Source organism: Desarmillaria tabescens (assembly GCF_030435595.1).
Source record: "Desarmillaria tabescens strain CCBAS 213 chromosome Unknown EV420scaffold_25, whole genome shotgun sequence".
Lineage (NCBI taxonomy): Eukaryota > Fungi > Basidiomycota > Agaricomycetes > Agaricales > Physalacriaceae > Desarmillaria > Desarmillaria tabescens.
The window spans coordinates 306,917-322,099 of NW_026848324.1; the positions used below are offsets into that span (position 1 = coordinate 306,917).

A 15,183-nucleotide genomic window follows, 5' to 3' on the forward strand; every position below is an offset into this window, starting at 1 on the left:
CAATTTCGACTGCACAGCGTTGAGGAGATAGGTATGGAGCAAATGAGAGAAGACGAACCGTAAGCCGAAAGCGTAGTTGTCGCCGAAACACCTTCGTGCATAAGGCTCTGGCGCTCCTCACGCGTCATAGATGAGTAGGCATCCGAGAGCACAAACCGGATGGCTTCACAATGATGAATAGTGATTGCGGTGGCAATGGCAGCACAACGCACCTGCGAAGAAATTACTCTTTCCTGATCCATTTCTTCCAACAACAACATTATGCCCTGGGGAGAACGGCTCGATTTGCGTTTGATCACGGTCTGAAAACAACATTAAAACGGGCTGTTTCCCCAACGAATTACATTACATGACTTGAACCCTTGAATCGTCAAGGTCTTGATATACATCTTGTTCAGTCACTCTGAGGCAGCTGTAGCTAGTTTCCCTCACAGCCCCGCAGCTGAATAGAGGAAGATGAATAGCGTTCGTGGTGCGTCGCGTCGTGAAGGTTGCAGTTCAATTTCAAACGTAGAAGTGTCCCTTGTCACGGCAAGCACCGAATAAGGAACCCCGTGACATGCGCGTCCGTGACGCGCCTACTCAACGCCTACTTGCTCAAGAGTTCTGTACTCTGCACTCAATGCTAGTAGACGCTAGAGAGCCGAGACTCATCGCATTGACACCCGTGCGTAGTCGTATTCCTGTAGTGGTTGTACCTTCGTGATTGCTTCACGCTGTTGAAACTTGATAAGTAACTTGCGAAATCTAGCTGAGTTAATGAGTATCGCCTAATGAAATTGGGACTTAGGATTATCCACGAGGCGTTTTTTATCAGAGAGCTTATATGCATATGATGCTCTTAGTTGGTGCCCCGAGAGCTCAGAAACTGGAAGAACTCAATCGGACTGTTATCGGACTTCGGACTATCGACCCGATACATTTATTTATTTATTTTCCATCCATGCCAATTTATTCCCGTTACCCCGCCGGTAAACGGCTTACCTTCTTACCGCCAACTATGCATCCTTCTGCCGCTCGTTTGCTCAATATTCTCGTTCCTGTGAAGCGGTACGTCCTCCTTTTTTGGTAGACATGACCACTAAGGTTCCAGATTCCAGTGCGGTCGACTATGCGGTCAAGATCCGGGTCAATGCTCAACAGACGGGTGTGGATTTGAACGTGAAGCATTCCATGGTGCGTTCATCAAAAACAAGAGGAAAGCACGGCTCATCTGAATGTTGTTGTCAATCCAGAACCCATTCGATGAAATAGGTTCGTCATATTCTACCTTTAGTCATTAGTTTATGAACTTATAGTTTGCCCGTCTGCGTTAGCGGTGGAAGAGGCCATTCGGATACGCGAACGACTAAAGGAAACAGTGAAATCCATCAAGGCGGTAACAATTGGCCCACCCAAATCTATCGATACTCTTCGTACAGCTCTCGCTATGGGTGCCGACTCCGCATTTCACGTCGAGATCCCCGAGTCTGCACCGTCACCGGAACCTCTCGGAGTAGCCAAGACTCTTCGTGCTATCATTGAAAAGCAAAAAGAAGCTGGGGGCGTTGACCTAGTCATTCTGGGGAAACAGGCTATTGATGACGATTCCGGACAAACCGGGCAGATGTTAGCCGGTCTTTTAGGCTGGGGTCAGGCGACATACGCAAGCAAGGTCGACATCGACGCCGAGGGCAAGGTAGCAACAATACTTCGTGAAATTGATGGTGGTTCCGAAGAGCTGAAATGTCGGTTACCCCTCGTAATTACAACAGATCTAAGGTCAGTTTCTCCCCAAATAAGATGACTCTGGATACCAACGGTTTCACAGGTTGAATGGTTAGGTCCTTATCCCATCTTCTCATCGTACTTTAACACATCCGTACAGAGCCGCGTTACGCTTCGCTACCCAACATTATGAAGGCTAAGAAGAAGCCAGTAGAGAAACTAAAAGCCGAAGATCTCGGTGTAGACTTGACGCCTCGTCTCGAGACTGTAAAGGTCGCGGAGCCTCCTAAGCGCGTTGGTGGCGGAAGGGTTGGGTCTGTGGACGAGTTGGTGACGAAACTAAAAGAGGCAGGTTTCACCGCTGTATGATAGAGGACAGGATTCTGCACTGTCGGACAAAGCAATGTCATTCACCAAATTCTCTTGACCATCGTAAATCTTGTAAGATCCTCTAGCTTAACTCTTTGCCTCCCACGATGTGTGCCCTCTCCCATCTCTGCAACCCTCACAACATCGTCTCTAGGATCATCTAGCATCCCTTTCAGCTCGCTATTATATGCCCTCTCTTCCTTGCCTTCCCCAATTGCCGGTCTCCCAAAATCGTTTTCCTTATCCTCTGCCCTCTTTGCGGCTTCAATGCTCTCCTGCCTTGAAGTTGCATACCCGACTAAGTTCACGCCTAGGATGATCTTCACGCCCAGGAAGCACAACCAGAACAGGAGCCCCATAGCGCTCCACTTCACGTCCAGCTCACGAACATTCTGTCCGCATATAAGGATGGAGAGCACAGCCAGGGGGAGCGGGGCAAACCCCAAACGACGCGCAACGAGCGGGGATTGGTCTACGTATGTGTGCTTCCTTCGACCAACAGCGCTGCCACAGGCGAGATCCCGACATAGAACGTCCATGTAGCGAGCATAAACTGTTGGCCGTATATGGTTGAATTTAGTAATGAAAGCGTGCTTGAGAGAGTCCACGAGGAACTCAGATAGCATGACTAACAACACGGGATATCCTATCGTCCAGAGTACCCCGGCTTGCGACCACCCAAAACTAAGTGGGAGAAGCGCGTCGTCAAAAAGGCCGGCACTTCCTGTAAGATCGATGAGATTCCGAAAGGCTACGGCCAAAAGCATGAGGGAGAGTGTAAAGCGCTCTACAATGTCAGCGCAGGTGAGTTGGAAGAGATTGTCCTTTTCAAACTTTTTGAAAACGGACGCTTTGATTTCAACAAACTGGTTGGAGACGAGGAGGGTTAAGAGGGTGTGGTCGTATGCATTGATGGCGACATTGAGTGAAAGAAGCTGATATAACATCACGAATGTATGTGAGACGGTGTAAAGGGTAGCAAGGAAGAAGTAGACGATGGGACGGAAGGAGAATTGGGCTAGACTGGAACGGGAGAAAAGGCAGTCGAGCATATCCTGACCTATGGATGCGCACAAACGATCTGCCATCTCGAGCGCGTTGAATATGACATATAACTTGATCGTATCCTGACCGCGTATGGTGTGGTATATCTTGCTTGCGTCCGTCAATGGGATGCAAATAACGATTGTAACCACAAGAAGCAACGCTCGTAATAAGTCTGCTTTTTGAGAAGGTGGAAGCCGCTTGAAAGATAGCAAACGCCACAGAGCGATTGCAAAGCGAATTGGGAGGATGGTGAACGTGTATAGAAACGAGTCCAGGCAAAGCAGATACCCGAACCCAATGATCTGCAAGGTGTCAGAACCATTTAATAGTATTAATGGGGGTACTCACATGCTCAATCGCTATAGGAATATTAAGGAAATTACTGACACGCTCCCATTTCAGCTCTTGGTGCGAATCAAAGTCAGTTGCCAGAAGCTCTTCCCGTAGGTAATCCCAAAGCGAGAATGGCGGCGAAGGTATTTTATTGAAATTGGTGGACGTGGGTGACACTGGCGTAGATGAGGGCGGTGAAGGTGAGATGGGAGTGGGTGGCAGCGATGCATATGCAAGGACGCTATCTTGTGGAATGTGCAGCAAATGGTCGAGCGACGCTGGGCGACGGCGGAGGGATTTATTCCAGTTGTCTGGTTTGGCTTTCTGTTTACGAGCCATACATAGCAAAAGAGGTGACGCTGTGCGAGAGAATTGTTATGGAGTGCTTGATCAAGTTGTGACGTGTATATCTGCGCACCAGAAATAATAAATAAATGGTAGCTGTCCTCTGTTTCGATGATTTCGCAAACGAAATATCTGCGTTGAACAAAGATAGAGCCTAGCAACAAAGTTGTCTGGCGGAAGTCTGAGAGAGACCTGTCCAGGCCACGCAGCGCGAGTCGGTAACTCGGACCGAAAGGCCGGCAAAAGCGTTCAACTACTAAAGTAGCAGGAATTTCTAAAAATTGTACATATCATCTATGCAGAATACACTTGGATCTTCGCCATCTTCCGTATTTTATCGGGCGTCAGCGCTCCAAGCTCATCTATTAGCGCTGGCAGAAACGACCCTCTCCCTTGAATATCCTTTCTCTTTGCTGCCACTTCCGCTGCGATAGTCAAAACCAGGACCCTATCACACTATCTGTTAATAACCTTCAAGAGATAAAGAATGGATGCTCACCCTCCTACTGCCCCTAATAACGTTTCTGGGCGTACCAGACTTCTTGGACTAGGACTAGTGACAGAGCAGTATGTAGCCACGCATGAACCAACGATACAGCCTGATCCTGTTATCTTTCCCAGCATTTCATCACCGTTCGATAAAACAATAACGTAGAACCCGTCAGAGACATAATCGATGGTCCCCGTGAGGACAACGACACATCCTACGAGTGGTGACTTCGTTAATGAATACAGAGGCGATATGAAAGCCGTAACCTACGCTCTTTCCGTGCCAAATTTCGCACGAAGGATATTGGATCCCGAAATCCGGGGCCAACACTGTCTACACCTTTTGATAGGACTTCGGTTGACCCGGCAAGGGTGGCTAACTCTCCAGCATTTCCCTTGATAACACTAGGCTGCCATGCATTTAAAAGTGCTTCAAGACGTCGGTTGATACAGACACGAATGAAGGTGATATGCTCGGTTACCTTGAACAGATTCTTTCCTGAAACCCGACGCACCGACTCCTACCGGATCAAGAACAACTGGTTTGTGGTTTCTATTGGCATAGTAGCCTTGGCGACTCTGTGAGCAATGGGTCGTCGTGTGGAATGTAGTAGAATACAAACCGGCTTTGAGCATCCCATCTCGTGTTGCGTTCGTAAGTGTGCCGATGTTAATCAAGCTTGCACCGCACACTTTCGTAATATCTTCCATTTCTTGGGCGTCAAAAGCCATGATGGGACTGGCTCCGAGCGCAAGAGTAATGTTAGCAGATTGTGTTGACACTACAGTGTTGGTGATCTTCGATAAAGGTGAGATATATATGATACGGAACTTATAGAACAAACCTGATGTATCAAAGGATTCGATTCCTTCGCACTGCTCATAAGTCTGATGACCTCTTCGACGATGAAGTCCGGGTTTAAAATAGACATGCACTTGAAGGAGGTAGTATTATCCTTGAACGTGTTAATAACATTACCCAATTCTTCAGAGACAGTTCTGGGATCCATGGAGGCCACGATTTCAGAAACAACAGCGACACCATCCAAAGAATGTCCTGTGGATGAGACCGATCCATGAAGAACTCGCATTAGGTTGGACTGTTTGATCCCCCCTGAGATTCAGGTCAGCAAATTCAACGCACTGAGATATTCTATTCACCAATTGCAACAGCTTTCACTCCTGTCCCATCCAATGCTTCTAGCAATGATCCAACACCTCTAACACCGACTTCTGGATTAGTCAACTTCTTCGTCTGTGTCCCATACACGGCCCCAATACCGACATAGTCTGCGCCACTTTGAACAGCCTGTTTGACGTGTTCGAGGGTGTTGCACGATACCCCGATTACAGTCTCTGGAGGTAAGAGCTTGCGAGCGATGTCTATCGGCATGTCCGTCTGGCCTAGGTGAACACCTCGTGCTCCGACAGCTAGTGCAATATCAATACGGTCGTTGATAAACAAGGGCACATTATATTTGTCACAGAGTGTCTTCGAAGCTGTAGCAACGGAGAGGAACTGAAGGATTCAGAATAAGTTGGTGGACCATCGTTAGAAGTACCTCTGCCGTATCAGCGGTCTTTTCTCTTATTTGAACGACCGTTACACCACCGATTAAGGACTGCAGTTTATCTGAGTAAGGAAACAAAGATGGAGTAGGAGGGCAGAACTTACCTCTTCCAATGAACGGAGGTAGTCCTGTAAAGGAAATTTTTAGTAGCCGCATGTTTGTTTCAAGTAATGTACATACCATGCCATGCGGAAGTAAATCTCGTCCTGTTACGAGATACAGAGAGTAGTCAATATCATCCCCATTTCTGGTCATGGTAAAGGCGGCGACCGGAAAAACTCGACAAGTTTGACGTCATCGATCCATCTTCATATGACGAGTTTGCTCTTGTTTGTCTCCGAGGGCACTAGCACAGCCACAATTTATGACGTTTAACCACGTGCCTCAAATTTCTTGGATTTTCAATTAGGTTAACGTCGACGATTTTGCGGTCTACCATGGTTGTAAGTTAATTTTGGTAACACTGCTACATATACTCATATCTTTGCAGAAAATATCTGTTCTGCAACATGCGCCGGCGTTGCACCTTCCTACCCGACCAGGGGATCCCACACCCACGTCTCGCAATTTGGATCCTCTTATGCATCCCTTTTCTCGAGCCAGAGAACGGATACGGGCCCTGAATGCCGCAAAAATGGAAAGAATGTTTGCGAAACCATTTGTTGCTAGTCTGGAAGGCCACGTCGATGCGGTGGAGGTCCTGATGCGGAAACCGGGCGACCTTAGCACGGTAGCAAGTGGTAGTTGGGATGGAGGTAGGCTTCTCACTCTGTGACTGTGAACCTGCCTCTCTAAATGCATCACAGGACTAATTATCCATAATATCTCTATGAGAACCCATCTGCTACGACTGCCTCAAGCTCATAAAGGCAAAGTATCCGGACTATGTTTCACCGAAAGCTCGAAGCTGCTCAGTTGTGGAGTGGATCGTAATATCAAGATGTGGGATACAGAATCTGGCTCTGTATGCATATTTTTACCACCCTTTGTGAAAATCTCATGAATTACACACTCAGGACCAGCCCGTGATGGTATTTCCGGGCAAAAGCGCGTTCAAGTAAGTTCCACTTCATTATGTCTTGGGGTATGTTGTGATGGTCGTCATAGCTCGATAGATCATCATCGTTCTGATCCCGTTTTTGCCACCGCCTCAAATCTTATTCAGATATGGGATGAATCAAAGTAGGTTCAGGATGTATCATGGTAGGGTTAAATTTGTCATTGACCGCTTTCATTCAGAACTTCTGCAATATCCAACTTAACATTCCCTACATCAACCGAAACAATAACGTCCGTCCGATTCAATCAAAGTGAATCGAGCGTATTGGCAAGTATAGGTTCTGATCGGACGTTCACCTTATACGACATCCGAACGGGAAAAGCAGAGCGGCGGGTCGTGATGCAATTCAGCTCCAACGCTCTCTCATGGTGCCCAACGCATCCAACAACATTGCTTCTAGCCTCGGAAGACCATAATTTATACACTTTCGACATTCGACATTTATCAACGCCAACACAAATATATAAGGCGCATGTTGCGGCAGTTATGAGCTGCGAGTGGGCTCCAACAGGGTTAGAGTTTGTCAGTGGTGGTTGGGATCGAACTGTGAGGATATGGAAAAAAGACAAAGGCAGCAGCGAGGATGTCTTCCATGGGAAGCGCATGGGTCGTGTATCGTCGACAATTTTCACGAATGATGCTAGGTTTGTGGTCTCGGGCTCGGATGACGGGAATCTCCGTGTCTGGAAGGCAAACGCGTCAGAGAAGCTTGGAGTAGTCAATGCCCGAGAACGTGCGGCTATTGAATATCGTGGAAAGCTTGTAGAGCGGTGGAAGATGGACAAGGAGGTGGGCAAGGTTGCCAGGTGAGTGGCGTCTTTTTCCCCCGGGTATTTAGGTTGCTGACAGCTAATGTAGGACGCGACACTTGCCGAAGCCTGTGTACCAAGCCTCGAAACTCAAGAGAACAATGTTGGAGGCTCGGAGGGTCAAGGATGAACGCAGGCGTAAGCATACTAGAGAGGGAGAAGGCAAGCCCAAGGCTGAGAGGAGGAAGGCGGTTATTGCTGAGCAGAATTGAGGTTCTGGCGTTTCTTGTGTAAGATTACACCGGCGTTCTCAGGCTCATCGTCATGAGTACTGACTCGGCGCTCGTAGATTTATACCACTACTTCCGCTCGCCCCAGCTTGGTTCTAACAAGTACGTCATATAATTCCAGTTTAGAACAGCTATTTCAAGTAGCCGACGGCATTGAATGACTAACGGCCTTTGATCTCTTATCATCAATCAATGGATCTCGAACTGAAGGATGTGCATGTTCTCGTAACTGGTACGCGGCTCACAAGCATAGCGGACGTTGTCGTCTCAGTCGCCTAAATAGGGGCCAGCGGGGGCATTGGCCGTGAGACGGCTTCTGAATTTCTGAGCACGTACAGTTTCTTTTTACAATCATGTCCATCCTTATAATCCCTCACACGCTCTAGAGCAAGGTGCCAGGGTCACAGCGCATTATAACACAAAACGTGAACTATTGCTCGGTCTTCTCTCCGGCTACGGCTCCGGGCGCGTCCGTGCAGTACAGGCGAATCTGATTTCAGAGAAAGAAGTGGAAAGTATGTTCCATGATGCGTCTGCAGCATATGGCGTAGTACAAATTGCGGTGGTCAACCACGCCGTGTACGTTGCTGAAGATATACCTCTGAAAGATATGTCGCTCGAGCAGTGGAAGACCACCCTTGACGCCAACCTCACCTCCACATTTCTCGTGGCACGAGGCTATCTGAAACAGTTGGAACACGCATGCGACTCCGAGAAGGCCAAGGCATCTCTGTTATTTGTTGGGTCCTCGGCTGCCAAATTTGGTGAAGCGAACCATGCTGATTATTCGGCCTCAAAGAGCGGTGTGTTAAATAATGTGAACTTCTCATTTTACCGATGGCGTTTTGACGGAACATTTTCTTTAGCGATGATGTATGGTCTTACCAGGACCCTTAAGAATGAGATTGTCAAGATCGCACCCAAGGCGCGGGTCAATTGCGTCGCCCCCGGGTGGACCAGGACGCCTTTAGCAGAAGAAAGTCTCAAAGACCCAAATGTGGTGTACAGGGCGATGGCCACGTAGGACGTTTCAGAGTATCATTATGAGGAGAAACGCTAACGTATCGACCGTTTCAAGGACCCCTTTGAAGAAGGTTGCAGTGCCGGCAGATGTAGCTACACAAATAGTCGTATTATCTTCAACCAAGATATCGGGTCATGTATCGGGTCAAGTCCTCATGGTTGCAGGCGGTATGGAAGGTAAGCTGCTCAGAAGCATTTCAACTCAGACGAACCATGTGATCTAATGGTTGGTCGGGTTTCAAGGGCGGCTTCTCAATTTCCCCCAGGACATCGATCTATGAAGCGCACCGGCTATGCGTCCGAGCTCTAGATTAGGCGGCCAATAAGCGAGCTTGCGCCTGACAAGGAAGATGAGGAAGCGAAGATTGATACATATAAAAAAATTTCCCTATCACAGGTATCTATGTACTTGGCCATGAACAGGATAAGGCATCGTTCGTAAGGTTTTGATCGCTCATGGGTGCAAAGGTGACTTGCATCTCAACAACAAAAACCTGTCCCTAAAAATACAACTGCATCAAGCCAATGAATCACCCCATTCGATAGATCTAACCGACGGAGAAAGAGGTAAATTTCACGGCGCTACCATCGAGAAAAGTAAGGGGTCACCATGAATATCACGGTCGCACGTTCCGAATCCTGCCTTCAATCCTTCGTTGGAGATGGTCCCTTGATCACCCTGACAATGTAACTTCTCAGATCGAGTTTCACGCATATCATCATGCTGTTTTCGAAGAACAAGCATCATAGTGTCTTACGATGGACACGGTCCTGAATATGGAGGTGTAGACCAAAAATATGATTACGAGGTTACAGTAGCACAGCTTGTCAACACTAAGATGAATGAGCATATGCAACACAACCATGAAGTCGTTAGAAGCACAAGGGTAGGTAAGAACAAGGTGACAATATTCTTTGGCCTTCGGCAGAGAGTCCTTTTAGTAGTTGGGATCATCATCATGTGGACGGTGCCGCTACTTGAGGGCCTGGTGGAAGACATTGTTTACTGAGTATGGGTATCGAGACACAGGGAATCACTAACCTCCTCGGCCTCGGCCCCTTCCGCCACGACCACGATTCTCGCCGTCACCCCTGCCTCGGTAACCGCCTATCAAAACCGTCAGTTGCAGAGCAGCACATCAAGGTGAAAGACACAAACCACCCCCTCGTTCACCGCCTCTGTAGCTGCCCCGTCCACGATCACCACCCCGGAAGCCCCGATCCCCACCACGGAAACCGTTACCTCTGTATCCACCACGATCGCCCCCACGGAGGCTGTTTCCCCTGCCTCTACCCCCACGAACGCCACGGGCCTGAGTGAAACCATCATCTTCCTGTGCTGGCGCAGGCGTGGCAGCTTCCTCGACGTGCCCATTCACCTGAGGCTGGGCTTGGGCCTCTTCAGCTAGTCCACCAACAGGTGTGGCGGAACCAGAGGTGCCAAACTTGGCGTGTAGCCCAGCAATGGAAGGAAGACCATCCTCTTCATCTGCCCAGTCAATGGCCCCGCTACTAGTAGCGGGTGCCTAATAATATTAGAACGGTAAGTAATTAAAGGCAAGCAGGAAAATACATACTTGTTCTTCAGGCTGCGCTTCGGAATGCCCGTTGGCTGCGACTACCTCGGGAATTTCGCCCTGAACGGGTTCCTCGGTGGTAGGCTCGATGGCGTCCGCGCGCTCAACCCACTCTGCACCACTCTCAAAAGACGGTGATTCGAGTTCACTCGCCTGCATGAAATGGAAGCTGCTTGACGTCGCCGGCAGACCAGGAACACCAGAAACAGGTGCGGGTTCAGTAGCTGTAGAAATTGGAGAGTCAGGACGGTCTGGGGCGCTGACCTCAGGTTCTTCTGGTGCAGGTGTCGGCGGACGAGGGTGCAGGCCATTGTTTGCGATCTCCAACAAATGTGAAACTGCGTTGGCATTAGTCCACAGATTTGCCGAGAGAATAATGCACATACAAGGAGTTCCCTCATACTCGCCGGAGCCTGTCAATAGACCGGTCACTACAACATTCTTTGATGCTCCATCTTCTCCCAGAAGAACATCGCAAGCTGAGAACACCAGATTTACCTCTTCCTGGCTCAGTTGTAGAGGAAGGAGATCCCCAGACGCTAACAATGACCGGAAACGAAGGAAGAGCAGGATTTGGGAGGTTTTTACTATCATTTCTTGCTAAAAAAGAGTGGTGTTTGAGAAAGGCTGGGGATTGAACACTCTCATTCGCACCTCAGTGGTTGTAATGGCCTCCCTGACCCGTATCTCCTGTATTTTCTTGGTTTCTGCTTCCTTTTGCGCAATTTCTACAGCCAGCTCAGATTCGTGCACCTTTTAGCGCCTGTAAATGAAAAGAACAAAAACACAAGAAACACAATACCTCGACTGCCTTCTTGACATCGGCCAGTTCTTTCTGGATGGCCTCCAACGTGGGAAGCGTCTTCAAAGTGCGCTTCTGGTCATCGTTCAGCTTTTCGGGGTCCGTTGTAGCATATGATGATATCCGCAACTACGATATCTCTGTAAGTACCTCGTTCCATTACTGAAATAACCCTAGACGTACAATTTTTTTGTTGGTAGCTTTGAGACGTTTATTAATGAGCTCTACAATGGGGCTCATCTTGAGCGGAACCTCAGGCTCAGCCGGTGGAGCTGGCACGTCCTCCTGAGCTGTTGCCTCTGGTGCAACTGTGTCGTTCTGTACGTCGATGTTTTCTCCCTCCTTCTCAACGACGGTAGCAGGGTCTGGAGTAGCAGCAGGGGAACCTGGGATAGACTCGTTGGCCTTGGCCTTGGCCTTTCGTTTCTTTTTGATCTGGGATTTTGTTAGTGGAGGAGGAGGAGGAGCACCTGGAACAATGCGTTGAGGTACTGCTTCGACCATGGTGAGCAATGGAGAGGTGGAAGTAAGAAAGATAAGTCTAGAGGGACCGAGCAAGCAAAGATGGATGTTGAGCGCTGACGAAAGCTTTTTGAAAAAAAAAAATCGGACGCGTCTTTCTCACGATCCACTTGCCTCTTGTCACTATCTGTCGCGTCCGTCGTCGTCGTCTGCCACGACCTCGACGCTCAACATCCCTCCGTCAGTATTCTGTACAAGACGTTATCAATTTATTCAGCTAGGCGATTCGCAACCACGCTCTTTTCGACCCACCTATTCTACTTTATTCAACATGTTTGCCGATAATGACTTCAGCGTGAACCAGTACATCCCTACAAAATTCACTCCTTCCCGCCATCCTGGTCTTTGCTTCAACGACGGAAATATCGCTATTCTCACTGGCCAATACTACTTTCTCATCCATCAAGGATTGCTCTGTCGCCATTCTCCCGCTTTGGACTGTGCTATCAAGGCTCTTGATTCGACCTGTTCGTCAGCCCGTCTAGAAGGCCGCCCGGTCCTTCACCTCGACGACAGCCCAGACGAGATGTATCACTTCTTGTCCGCTCTGTATGATGGAGTGTCAGTATTACTGCAATAGCGTCCTGCACGGTATTCTAAACAAACTCCGCAGATCTCATATCAAGTATACCAACAAGACATTTTCGAAGGTTTCATCGCTGCTTCGCCTTTGTACGCATTACCAAGTTGGTCATCTTCGCCAAGAACTGCTTCGAGGATTATCGGCTACCTGGCCTACAACACTTCAAGGCTGGGACGCTCGCGAAGCAGCTGCAACGAATGTGGCAGGACTATATGAGCCGCGTGAGAAATACCCACACCCTATGTTAGTTTCCGTTGCCATGTTGTTTCAATCTTCGCTGACAACCGGTGCAGTCTTGTCATCAACTTATCTTGCGACATAAGCGCACACGAGATTTTACCATCTGCGTTCTACGATCTCTCTCGCTCTACTCCAAGCTCTATCGTCGAAGGTTTCCGAACCTCTGGTGTTGGATTCTCGTCGGTACATGTACTATCGAGTGACTGTCTAGTGAGCTTGCTGAAGGGAAGAGAACACGCATCTCGGTTCTTATCGACTTTCATCGTCAATCAGCTGGAAGGAAGAGCGCCCGCTTCCGAATGCATCCATCGGCAACAGTTAGACAGCACACGCCAGCGCGTATGTCAAGCGGTCTTCGAGGCGATTACCTTTGAGATGCTCCGTGATGCCAATGGTGTCGTTTGTCATCGCAGTTCGGACCCGCTATTTGCCATCATGGATGCAGAGCTGATACAGACAACTTACGACAGACAGAGCACCAACCTTCGCCCCTGTGAATATTGTAGGTCAGAGTTCAGTTCTATAGTTGACGCGGCTAGGGCGGAGTTTTGGCGCTTACTGCCGGAATGGTTTGGTATTGACGTTCCTTCTTGGGGCTGACGATATATCCTGTACTTTCAGCTAAATACCAATACCGTCTTACTGCTTTCGTCGATTTCGGTGTGTCCTTGTATATGCGTGATATCAAATTTAGCCTGATTGTATACCCTCGATAGTCGCTGTGATCATTGATCAGGGCGGCTTGAAAAGCGATGCGCGCCCTTCACGAAAACGAAGTATCAGTTTGATGTGGTATCACATTCGTACGTGTTACATCTGTTCATCGTGTTCCTGTGATCTATGAGCGGTTGCTCAGTAGCAGGCGTCAACCTATGTCTGAATCGTGCACTAATGTCTTTGGGCGTACTATCCCTCTAGCGCTGTCACTGTTTCACGGATTTACGCATCGTCTCAAGTGCCGTTCTCCCTCTGATCAACTGACTTCAGCACGGTGATCCATAATTAAAGTGATGTTTTCTTGACTTCTATACAGGACCGGAGAGACGACAACGTTGGATGACCTTATCAGCCATTCCTTTATATGAAAGGGTTTGCGCGGTCTAGTGGTTCACTGTCCTGGCATCCCTGTTTTGTTACTTTCTTGGTCCATGCTTTAAACTCGGTGCCGCTATATAGATCACATTCCGAAGCTTTTACTCGTTACAATGTCTCGTCGTGTCCCTCCTTCAAAAGACAGTGTATCGCTGCCTCCGATTTCCCAGATATTCAGTGCGTCTTATTTTCCAACGATATGTGCTCGCGCTGATTTTGGGGTATAGATATGCCCCAAGGTCAGCCCCCGACCCCTGCATCACTTTCGCATATCACTGGCAATGGATATGGAGCATATACTTCTCACATACCGAACGAATCTCAGGCACGTTTCAGTCATCTCCAAATTCGATGCTGACTGACTTCTTCCTGTTCTCTTTCGGCCAGCAGTCTCGGAGGCACTCTTATGCAGCTCACAGTCACGGCGGTTCCCAGTCGTACACGCTTCCAAACTCAGGGAGTTCTTCATACTACGATCCAGGCTCGGCTGGCCGATCATCAGTGCACTCTGTGCCAGGTGCACCTTACTATGGCAGCTCGTACCCTACACAGACTGAAACAATGCCCGCGGGAAACCCTTCATACTGCAATTCATACGGCAACTATCCTTCGGGTAGCTATCCGTCTGGAAGCTTGGACTACAGGGGCCAAGCTGCTCCGGTAGCGACCAATTCCCACTACGCTATTCCCGGACAGGGGGTTCCCCTGACCATATATTCCGGGCAGCCAGTCCACTCAGTCTCACGGATCAACGATTCTTCGTCACATAGTGGTCGAGCCGAAGCAGGGGACTCCACCTCGCGTTCTCGTGAAGGGCACACAGATGACTCTACAAATAAGACGAGGTACGAATGCAGCTACTGTGGAAAGGGATTTAGCCGTCCGAGTGCTTTAAAGGTGAGTTCGTAACGTTGCAACGTTGATGGATAATTTGATGAATTGTTTCACCACCAGATCCATGTTATTTCTCACACAGGAGACAAAGGTTGGTGTTAGCACAACTAATGGTATGCTTTGTCTGATTCTTCTCTACAGATTTCGTCTGTCCGGAGGAATCATGTCGACGAAGATTCGGTATTCGAAGCAATATGTTACGCCACATACGGCTTGTCCACCAAAACATGCATACCCCGAGTGAGTTCGATGGGACAGAATGATAGTGATGGACGAATCCCCGGTAGAAAATTTTGATGCTAACAAGAGGTTAATCAAGGACTGTCTTTGGAACGCTTCAAGTTCAATGTCAGGGAACTAGACGAATTGTAGACAACAGATAAATTCCACGTCATAGAATCATGATACAGATATTTTTTTTACGATACTTACAATCCTATATAATCATTTAGGTACATTACCAGTGTATCAATTATTATTGGCATGCTAG

At 48.4% G+C, this 15,183-nt stretch overlaps 8 protein-coding genes across 8 annotated transcripts; 5 read left to right on the plus strand and 3 right to left on the minus strand.

Annotated features, from left to right (window-relative positions):
* Positions 1-1,000: 1,000 nt before the first annotated feature.
* On the plus strand, positions 1,001-2,076 carry EV420DRAFT_1272735 (uncharacterized protein; the record flags this gene model as incomplete). The annotated part of the gene is made up of 5 exons (XM_060467721.1): positions 1,001-1,050; positions 1,101-1,176; positions 1,236-1,254; positions 1,317-1,765; positions 1,870-2,076. The coding sequence occupies 5 exons, from the start codon at positions 1,001-1,003 to the stop codon at positions 2,074-2,076; spliced, it is 801 nt and encodes a 266-aa protein (XP_060328962.1).
* A 41-nt stretch (positions 2,077-2,117) lies between these two features.
* On the minus strand, positions 2,118-3,795 carry EV420DRAFT_1272651 (eukaryotic membrane protein family-domain-containing protein; the record flags this gene model as incomplete). The annotated part of the gene is made up of 2 exons (XM_060467712.1): positions 2,118-3,425; positions 3,472-3,795. The coding sequence occupies 2 exons, from the start codon at positions 3,793-3,795 to the stop codon at positions 2,118-2,120; spliced, it is 1,632 nt and encodes a 543-aa protein (XP_060328963.1).
* A 207-nt stretch (positions 3,796-4,002) lies between these two features.
* On the minus strand, positions 4,003-6,116 carry EV420DRAFT_1693285 (thiamine biosynthetic bifunctional enzyme Thi4; the record flags this gene model as incomplete). Its single annotated transcript, XM_060479375.1, has 10 exons — positions 4,003-4,249; positions 4,301-4,505; positions 4,562-4,720; positions 4,773-4,859; positions 4,914-5,088; positions 5,136-5,404; positions 5,452-5,809; positions 5,853-5,912; positions 5,966-5,989; positions 6,042-6,116. The coding sequence occupies 10 exons, from the start codon at positions 6,114-6,116 to the stop codon at positions 4,096-4,098; spliced, it is 1,566 nt and encodes a 521-aa protein (XP_060328964.1). The 3' UTR covers positions 4,003-4,095.
* Positions 6,117-6,238: 122 nt separating this feature from the next.
* On the plus strand, positions 6,239-8,193 carry EV420DRAFT_1553754 (WD40 repeat-like protein). The gene is made up of 7 exons (XM_060473574.1): positions 6,239-6,304; positions 6,352-6,616; positions 6,668-6,825; positions 6,878-6,918; positions 6,969-7,043; positions 7,101-7,727; positions 7,780-8,193. Exons 1-7 carry the CDS (start codon positions 6,299-6,301, stop codon positions 7,940-7,942), a joined length of 1,335 nt encoding a protein of 444 aa, XP_060328965.1. The 5' UTR covers positions 6,239-6,298; the 3' UTR covers positions 7,943-8,193.
* Positions 8,048-9,630, plus strand: EV420DRAFT_571297 (NAD(P)-binding protein). The gene is made up of 6 exons (XM_060482625.1): positions 8,048-8,192; positions 8,244-8,288; positions 8,347-8,763; positions 8,827-8,980; positions 9,039-9,160; positions 9,227-9,630. The coding sequence occupies exons 1-6, from the start codon at positions 8,153-8,155 to the stop codon at positions 9,262-9,264; spliced, it is 816 nt and encodes a 271-aa protein (XP_060328966.1). The 5' UTR covers positions 8,048-8,152; the 3' UTR covers positions 9,265-9,630.
* A 90-nt stretch (positions 9,631-9,720) lies between these two features.
* On the minus strand, positions 9,721-11,963 carry EV420DRAFT_1553762 (uncharacterized protein). Its single transcript, XM_060473575.1, has 6 exons — positions 11,546-11,963; positions 11,363-11,491; positions 11,215-11,313; positions 10,947-11,160; positions 10,561-10,898; positions 9,721-10,509 (listed from the first exon to the last, which is right to left on the minus strand). The coding sequence occupies exons 1-6, from the start codon at positions 11,864-11,866 to the stop codon at positions 10,123-10,125; spliced, it is 1,488 nt and encodes a 495-aa protein (XP_060328967.1). The 5' UTR covers positions 11,867-11,963; the 3' UTR covers positions 9,721-10,122.
* Positions 11,964-11,993: 30 nt separating this feature from the next.
* EV420DRAFT_1553764 (uncharacterized protein) lies at positions 11,994-13,445 on the plus strand. The gene is made up of 3 exons (XM_060473576.1): positions 11,994-12,445; positions 12,498-12,710; positions 12,761-13,445. The coding sequence occupies exons 1-3, from the start codon at positions 12,156-12,158 to the stop codon at positions 13,305-13,307; spliced, it is 1,050 nt and encodes a 349-aa protein (XP_060328968.1). The 5' UTR covers positions 11,994-12,155; the 3' UTR covers positions 13,308-13,445.
* Positions 13,446-13,807: 362 nt separating this feature from the next.
* Positions 13,808-15,062, plus strand: EV420DRAFT_571456 (uncharacterized protein). The gene is made up of 5 exons (XM_060482626.1): positions 13,808-13,976; positions 14,027-14,124; positions 14,190-14,696; positions 14,754-14,784; positions 14,835-15,062. The coding sequence occupies exons 1-5, from the start codon at positions 13,913-13,915 to the stop codon at positions 14,954-14,956; spliced, it is 822 nt and encodes a 273-aa protein (XP_060328969.1). The 5' UTR covers positions 13,808-13,912; the 3' UTR covers positions 14,957-15,062.
* The last annotated feature ends 121 nt before the right edge of the window (positions 15,063-15,183 follow it).

Coding starts and splice junctions, on each gene's coding strand:
- EV420DRAFT_1553764 (XM_060473576.1), top strand. CDS start 12,156: ATGTTTGCCGATAATGACTTCAGCGTGAACCAGTACATCCCTACAAAA. Junction 12,446..12,497: donor TCCGCTCTGTATGATGGAGT/GTCAGTATTACT, acceptor CAAACTCCGCAG/ATCTCATATCAAGTATACCA. Junction 12,711..12,760: donor GAGAAATACCCACACCCTAT/GTTAGTTTCCGT, acceptor CAACCGGTGCAG/TCTTGTCATCAACTTATCTT.
- EV420DRAFT_1553762 (XM_060473575.1), bottom strand. CDS start 11,866: ATGGTCGAAGCAGTACCTCAACGCATTGTTCCAGGTGCTCCTCCTCCT. Junction 11,492..11,545: donor AAGCTACCAACAAAAAAATT/GTACGTCTAGGG, acceptor GAGATATCGTAG/TTGCGGATATCATCATATGC. Junction 11,161..11,214: donor AGGCCATTACAACCACTGAG/GTGCGAATGAGA, acceptor ACTCTTTTTTAG/CAAGAAATGATAGTAAAAAC.
- EV420DRAFT_1553754 (XM_060473574.1), top strand. Junction 6,919..6,968: donor CCGGGCAAAAGCGCGTTCAA/GTAAGTTCCACT, acceptor TGGTCGTCATAG/CTCGATAGATCATCATCGTT. Junction 7,728..7,779: donor GAGGTGGGCAAGGTTGCCAG/GTGAGTGGCGTC, acceptor CAGCTAATGTAG/GACGCGACACTTGCCGAAGC.
- EV420DRAFT_571297 (XM_060482625.1), top strand. CDS start 8,153: ATGGATCTCGAACTGAAGGATGTGCATGTTCTCGTAACTG. Junction 8,193..8,243: donor TGTGCATGTTCTCGTAACTG/GTACGCGGCTCA, acceptor TCGCCTAAATAG/GGGCCAGCGGGGGCATTGGC. Junction 9,161..9,226: donor GGTTGCAGGCGGTATGGAAG/GTAAGCTGCTCA, acceptor TCGGGTTTCAAG/GGCGGCTTCTCAATTTCCCC.
- EV420DRAFT_571456 (XM_060482626.1), top strand. CDS start 13,913: ATGTCTCGTCGTGTCCCTCCTTCAAAAGACAGTGTATCGCTGCCTCCG. Junction 13,977..14,026: donor TCCGATTTCCCAGATATTCA/GTGCGTCTTATT, acceptor TTTGGGGTATAG/ATATGCCCCAAGGTCAGCCC. Junction 14,125..14,189: donor ACATACCGAACGAATCTCAG/GCACGTTTCAGT, acceptor TTCGGCCAGCAG/TCTCGGAGGCACTCTTATGC.